This window comes from Rutidosis leptorrhynchoides, chromosome 5 (genome assembly GCF_046630445.1).
Source record: "Rutidosis leptorrhynchoides isolate AG116_Rl617_1_P2 chromosome 5, CSIRO_AGI_Rlap_v1, whole genome shotgun sequence".
Taxonomy (NCBI): Eukaryota; Viridiplantae; Streptophyta; class Magnoliopsida; order Asterales; family Asteraceae; genus Rutidosis; species Rutidosis leptorrhynchoides.
Window position 1 is genome coordinate 349,895,182 of NC_092337.1, and position 8,165 is coordinate 349,903,346.

Sequence of the window (8,165 nt, forward strand, 5' to 3'; positions counted from 1 at the left end):
CGAGGCCTAGTTGTGATGTTCTTGTTAAACCACGAGGATGGTGAGTATGATGATGACTAGTCACGATGATCATGATTTTATAATGCCGATTAAAAAGAAATATGATGTTATAATGATATGATGATAAGCATTGATGATGATGTTGATTTGTTTTAAGAGGAAGAAGTAGAAAAACGAATATTAGGGTTAAATAATATTGAATGGTGTTTAAATCAAATAAAACAGAAATAGACGAGTGGTTGAGTGTGTGCTCGAGTAAGCGAGAGGTCACGGGTTCAAGTCTCGTATAGAGCTATTATTTTTTTTAAAGGCTTCAAAAGGGGTATACACTCTTAACTTCATCTCTAATATTGTTATTATTAGTAATCCTTATTATTATTATTATTATTATTATTATTATTATTATTATTATTATTATTATTATTATTATTATTATTATTATTATTATTATTATTATTATTATTATAAAAGGAAACAACTTTTTAATTATTATTGTCAATATTATTTTATCATATAAATATTATTTACTTAAAAATATATGTAATACACATAACATAACTATATTAGAATTTTTATAAATAAATATTAATTATTTATTTAAAGGTACATATATAATAAGCATACTTAAATAATTAGTAAAACATATAAATTATTAAATATAACAAGTATATCACCAATAAAAATATGTAAACTTATTCGATTACAATTCTATGTGTTAATAAATATATGAACATTATAGGTTCGTGAGTCCGAGGCCAACCCTACACATGTTCAATGATGTTATATGTATTTTTACTACAAAATACATTAGGTGAGTATATAGTCCCCTTTTAAACTTTAAATATTTTTGGGCTGAGAATACATGCGCTGTTTTTATAAATGATTTACGTTATGGACACAAGTGACTAAAATTACGTTCTACATGGGTTTGAATCAAGAATCCCCTAGCTTGGTAACTTTAACTATTGGTTTATGAACTGGTAGGCGCGAATCCTAAAGATAGATCTATCGGGTTTTACACCCCCACCCAGATGTTGTTCTAGTCACTACTAGACTAGAAGAACGGGTGTTTAGTACTTCGAGGTTAACGGAACGCACTTGATTCGGTGCACATATTATTATAACTCAGGGGTACACACTCTTGTTAAGGCTAGTTACCGGGTGCCCACTACTTGGAATGATTTTATACACTTGCGAGTGTATTATATTTTTTTATATATGAAATCTTGTGGTCCATAGTTATTACGCTGCTAGCATCAAACCTATATCTCACCAACTTTATGTTGACATTTTTAAAGCGTGTTATTCTCAGGTACAAACTAAGTCTTCCGCTGTGCATTTGCTCATGTTAAGGACCTTACTTGGTGTCGATCATCGCAATGGAACTAGATGTTTATGATTTCGTCCAGGAGAATAAGGACGGGTTTTTACAAAAGAGTCCCATTTCAAGATTACAAGGGTCAATGTTATTAATCTTGATTGAGTTGTGGAGATCATGTGTATGGGTCAATAGTTAAAGGATGAAAACTTAATTATTCAGTTTTTGCAAGTCGCATGTTTGCTTACTTTTAGGAAAAATATTTACCATAACTAATGTTATTTGCATGAGATTAGGACCTACATGTGTTGGTGGGGTCACAATTGTTACTAATAGGTTAGTAGGGTAGTGGTAATTTTTTTTAAACATGCCTTAAATAGCGGCTATTTATAGTCTTTGTTAATTGTGAATAAAGTAGCACGTGGAGAAACAATGTAGTCACATGATAGTTTTGTTATATCTCTATATTCAATATATTATTGAGTGTTGAGTATATGAGTGTTATGAGTATGTTTCAGTATTTGGTATGGAATTAAAGCGAGATGGAACATGTATGTTTCAACAATATTTTTTTTTGGTAACGAGGAACCTCCTATGAACGAAGACATTGACTCCTTCATAGCAGGTAAACCTTGAACATTAAAAATTCAGTTGTCACCTCAATCTCGGGTAAAGCACCTTCCACTAAAAACATGTTCATGTTCTAGATTAAAAGTAAACAACATGCTTGCTCATAACCCATTTATCATTAGCCTGCACTGATTCATTCAATTTTAACTGTGGCACCACCACCATTAACTTGCTTCATTTGTAGCCTTCCCTTATTTCGTTTCTCTGCTTCAACCTCACATCCCGACTCATATTCCATGTTAACTTTCACACCATGAAATAATGGTCTTCTTTTATTTTCATTCGCCTCAACTATAGAAGGTTCTTGTTTGACTACTACTGGTCGTTTGTTCTTGAGGACTTGAGTTAGATGCAACACACCTTCGTTCTTGTCGAACTTAAATAAGCACTTGTCACCATCCATTAACTGATTATACCTTCGAAATCTCGCCCAACTTGCTGATAAGTTGTGTTTGGCTCTCTCATATCGTTCGATCAGTATCCCCAGTGTCCATTCATTTCCTTGTTGGTCCTTCAACTTTATGCTTCTTTTGTTTTCTAATTCTGCAGCTCTCACAAATTTCGTAGGCAATGACTACAGAATACAACAACAAAAAAATGACTAAATTTATATAATAAGTACTCAAAATATTTAACATTTATGTGATTAGGAATTGTACGTCCGAATTAGGGTATGTTTGGCAAAACTAGCTGGAAGCTGTTAGCTGAAAGGTGTTAGCTAAAAGGTGTTAGCTGTTAGATGGTAGCATTTTAGATATATATTTTGGTGTTTGGTAAAGTAGCTGGAGCTGTTAAAAAAAATTGTAAAATGACACAAATAGACACGAGGAAAAAAAACACTTAATGTTATAATAATACAAAAACATTAATGACATGCATTCCAATTTAAATTAGAAATATCGTTGCATACATGTTTCATCTCATTACTCGTTCCTTCGAAACTACATCTGTGCTTGTGTCACGAGTACTAACATCACTAAGCTCATCTCATGATATGTGATTTGGATGTTAATCGAGTATTACGGTTGTTTTTATAGAATTATTACAAGTATTGCGTACATTTTGTAAATTATTTGAACTCTAGGGTCCTTAATGTAATTAATGTATCTGATTAGATATTAATAGTGGTTAGATGGTTAGTCAGTTAGTTAGTTAGTTAGTTAGTGTATTCTGTTAGATCGTTCATCATTGTATCAGATACATAAACCTTGTAATCGTTCAATTGTTCAATCAATGAAGTATTTTACCCAAATTCTCTTCCGTTTCATATGGTATCAGAGCTCCATGAGCTTCGTTCCTGATCGATTTCTCCATTTCTGTTACATCACTGTTCTTACACAAAATTAGGTCAAAATTGACGACTGAATTGTGTTAATTACTCAAATTAGAGTGATATTGTGAACGGAATTATGGTGATTACCGATAGCAACAACGAAACTGATGCACAAAATGTGCAAAATGCAATCAATGATCCATTGCATCTCGCTAGCTCAGATCATCCAGGAATGACATTAACAAATAAGCCATTTAATGGAAGTAATTTTCTCGGTTGCAGTCGTACGATCAAGATGGCGCTAGGTTCAAAGCTCAAACTAGGGTTTATTGATGGAACATTGTCGAAACCTGCAATTATTGATGCTACTTTTCCACGATGGACAAGGTGTGACTATATGGTCACGTGGTGGATACTGAATTCAATGGTGGCTGAATTGTCTGAATCATTCCTGTATGTTACATCTGCTACTGGACTTTGAAAAGAACTTCAAGAAAGGTATGGAAAAAGTAATTGTCCTTTGATTTATCAACTTGAAAGAGAGCTGAACAAGGTGAATCAGGGTAATATGATTGTAGCGACCTATTACAATAAATTGAAGAGGTTTTGGGATGAATTACAAAGCCTTAATGGTATCCCAACCTGTAGCTGTGGTAAGATGAGAGATTGCACATGTGGTATTGTTGAGAAATTTTTGGAGATTGAAAGTAGGTCTAAATTGATTCAATTTTTGATGAAACTCAATGATGAGTTTGAATCAGTGAGGAGTCAAATACTTTCAATGGATCCTTTACCAAGTATCAACAAGGCTTACTATATTGTACAACAAGTGGAAAAGCAGAAGCAGGTGACAAAACATGAGTATAATCCAACTGCATTCTTTGCAAACAACAACAAGAATGGTGCTAGCTTCAGTAACAACAAGAATGGTAACAATTTCAAGAAAATATGGAGGGATAACAGTGATAAGAAATGCACTCATTGCAATATGGAAGGGCATACTTTTGATCAATGTTTTGAGAAGATTGGGTACCCTGATTGGTACAAAGGAAAGAAAGGAAAGAAGAACAACAGAATGGCAGCTCAAGTGTTGACTGATTTTGGTGAATACATACAGAAGGATACTCCCTTTGGTAAGGAGTTTGAGAATGATATGGACAATGAAAAAGTGGAATTAGATCAGAAGTTGGTGAATGTTGTTTGCCAAGAGATGTGGAAAATGTTCAAAGGCAAAGGTGAAGATGTTGCCAGTACCTCCAAATCTTATGCAGGTATATCATTTCAAGCTTCAATAAAGGTGCTCACTGATTTGCATAAAGATTTTAATGCTAAATCAGATTGGATAGTTGATACTGGTGCTTCTGATCATATATCTCCTTACATTCATCTTTTCCAGTCTATAAGAGATCTTAGTACTCCAATTAGGGTTAAATTGCCTGACGGTAATAGCAAATGGGTAACTAAAGTGGGCACTGTGCAGATTACACCAAATTTGATCATATCTGATGTGTTTTTTGTTCCAAAATGAAATATCCCGTTCATATCGATTATAAACGTTCCATATTAATTGATTTCGTTGCGAGGTTTTGACCTCTATATGAGACATTTTTCAAAGACTGCATTCGTTTTTAAAAGAAACCATAACCTTTATTTTATCGACAAGGTTAAAAAGACACCACCTAGATTATCCAGAAATGATAATCTAAAAATATCACACATACACAATACCAATACATATTGGTTTACAATATTAATATGTTACAACAAAATAAATCTCGAATGCAGTTTTAAACAATATTATACAAGCATGCTGACACCAAATCTTGTCCATATATTAGCATGCAACAGCGGAAGCTCTTAATAATCACCTGAGAATAAACATGCTTTAAACGTCAACAAAAATGTTGGTGAGTTATAGGTTTAACCTATATATTTATCAAATTGTAATAATAGACCACAAGATTTTATATTTCAATATACATCCCATACATAGAGATAAAAATCATTCATATGGTGAACACCTGGTAACCGACATTAACAAGATGCATATAAGAATATCCCCTATCATTCCGGAAAATCCATCGGACATGATAAAACAACATCGAAGTACTAAAGCATCCGCAACCATGGATGGGGTTCCTTAGGCCCAATAGATCTATCTTTAGGATTCGCGTCAATTAGTAGATCGGTTTACTAATTCTTAGGTTACCAAGCAAAAAGGGGCATATTCAGTTTCGATCATTCACCCATATAATGTAGTTTCATTTACTTGTGTCTATTTCGTAAAACATTTATAAAACTGCATGTATTCTCATCCCAAAATATTAGATTTTAAAAGTGGGACTATAACTCACTTTCACAGATTTTTACCTCGTTGGGAAGTAAGACTTGGCCACTGGTTGATTCACGAACCTATAACAAATATGTACATATATATCAAAGTATGTTCAAAATATATTTACAACATTTTTAATATGTTTTACTGTTTTAAGTTTATTAAGTCAGCTGTCCTCGTTAGTAACCTGCAACTAGTTGCCCACAGTTAGATGTACAGAAATAAATCGATATATATTATCTTGAATCAATCCACGACCCAGTGTATACACGTCTCAGGCTAGATCACAACTCAAAGTATATATATTTTCGGAATCAACCTCAACCCTGTATAGCTAACTCCAACATTACTGCATATAGAGTGTCTATGGTTGTTCCAAATAATATATATACATGGGTCGATATGATATGTCAAAATATTTGCATACGTGTCTATGGTATCCCAAGATTACATAATATATTAGAATACATGTATAATAGAATATGAGTTAGCTAGGATATGATTAATATAGATTTGTTACCAATTTTCACGTAGTTACAACAAGCAAAAATATCCAATCTTGTTTTACCCATAACTTCTTCGTTTTAAATCCGTTTTGAGTGATTCAAGTTGCTATGGTTTCATATTGAACTTAAGTTTATGAATCTAAACATAAAAAGTATAAATTTATAGTTGAAAATATAAGTTACAAGCCATTTTTGTAAATGTAGTCATTTCAGTCGAAAGAACGACGTCTAGATGACCATTTTGGAAAACATACTTCCACTTTGAGTTTAACCATGATTTTTAGATATAGTTTCAAGTTCATAAGAAAAATCATTTTCCTAAAAGAACAAGTTTAGAATTAACTAAACTATGTTCTAGTGATTACAAGTTTAAACCTTCGAATAAGGTAGTTTTATATATATGAATCGAATGATGTTATGAACATCATTACTACCTCAAGTTTAGTAGGTAAATCTACTGGAAATGATGAAAAAATAACTTGAGCTTCAAAGGATCTTTGATGGCTTGGAAGTTCTTGAAATAGAATCATGACACAAAAACAAGTTCAAGTAAGATTATTACTCGAATTAAGATAGTTATAGTTATAGAAATTGAATCAAAGCTTGAATATGAATATTACCTTGATTTAGAAATATAACCTACTATAAATAACAAAGGTTTCTTGATCTTAGATGATTGCTTGGAATGGATTAGAAAACTTGGAAGTAAACTTGTAAACTTAGAAGTATTCTTGATGTGTTCTTGAGTAATTGTTTTTATAATGATTATATGTAATAACCAAAGCTTGTATTTGATGATTTTTGCTGGAAAAATATATGTTTTGAGAGAGAATTGGGAAGAAAATTAGAAGTGAAATGGAGTAGGTGGTGAGTGGTGAAGGTGAGTGGTGAAGGTGAGTGGGGTTAAAAGGAGTTCTTGTTTTTGTTTCCTTGCTCATAAGTCATGCTAGTTGTCTAATTGTTGGTTCCACATATTTTTTGACTATCTAGGGCTGCTAAGAGCTGAATTATTATGTGTATATACCAATAGTATATACGTCTAGGAGCTGGGTATTGTACGAGTATGAATACGGTTGCATACGAGTAGAATTGTTGATGAAAATGAATGAGAATGCAATTGTAAGCATTTTTGTTAAGTAGAAGTACTTTGATATATGTCTTGAAGTCTTTCAAAAGTATACTAATACATCTAAATACACTACATGTATATACATTTTAACTGAGTCATTAAGTCATCGTTAGTCGTTACATGTAAGTGTTGTTTTGAAACCTTTAAGTTAACGATCTCATTTAATGTTATTAATCCATTGTTTATTATATCTAATGAGATGTTAAATTATTATATTATCAAGATATTATGATGTATGAATATATCTTAATATGATATATATACATTAAAATGTCGTTACAACGATAATCGTTACATATATGCCTCGTTTCAAAATTCTTAAGTTAGTAGTCTTGTTTTACATATGTAGTTCATTGTTAACATACTTAATGATATATATAATTATAATTTTATCATGTTAAATATAGTGTAACAATATCTTAATATGATACATATGTATTTAGTAAGACGTTGTAATAACGATAATCGTTATATATATCGTTTCGAGTTTCTTAACTTAGTAGTCTCATTTTTATGTATATAACTCATTGTTAATATACTTATGAAGATACTTACTTATCATAATCTCATGTTAACTATATGTATATCCATATATATATCGTCATGTCGTTTTTACAAGTTTTAACGTTCGTGAATCGCTGGTCAACTTGGGTGGTCAATTGTCTACATGAAACTCATTTCAAATAATCAAGTCTTAACAAGTTTGATTGCTTAACATGTTGGAAACATTTAATCATGCAAATATAGTTTTCAATTAATATATAATCATGGAAAAGTTCGGGTCACTACAGTACCTACCCGTTAAATAAATTTCGTCCCGAAATTTTAAGTTGTTGAAGGTGTTGACGCATCTTCTGGAAATAGGTGAGGGTATTTTAATTCATCTGATCTTCAAGCTCCCAGGTGAATTCGGGTCCTCTATGAGCATTCCATCGAACCTTAACAATTGGTATCTTATTTTGCTTAAGTCTTTT

General features: G+C 31.9%; 1 protein-coding gene across 1 annotated transcript; it reads left to right on the plus strand.

Moving 5' to 3' along the window:
* Positions 1 to 3,357: 3,357 nt before the first annotated feature.
* On the plus strand, positions 3,358 to 4,749 carry LOC139849655 (uncharacterized). Its single transcript, XM_071839289.1, has 2 exons — positions 3,358 to 3,674; positions 3,762 to 4,749. Exons 1-2 carry the CDS (start codon positions 3,358 to 3,360, stop codon positions 4,747 to 4,749), a joined length of 1,305 nt encoding a protein of 434 aa, XP_071695390.1.
* The last annotated feature ends 3,416 nt before the right edge of the window (positions 4,750 to 8,165 follow it).

What these genes read in the sequence shown, in the direction of transcription:
- LOC139849655 (XM_071839289.1), top strand. Translation starts at nt 3,358, where the DNA reads ATGGTGATTACCGATAGCAACAACGAAACTGATGCACAAAATGTGCAA. An exon ending in GAATTGTCTGAATCATTCCT is followed by an intron (nt 3,675 to 3,761) that starts GTATGTTACATC and finishes TCAACTTGAAAG; the next exon opens with AGAGCTGAACAAGGTGAATC.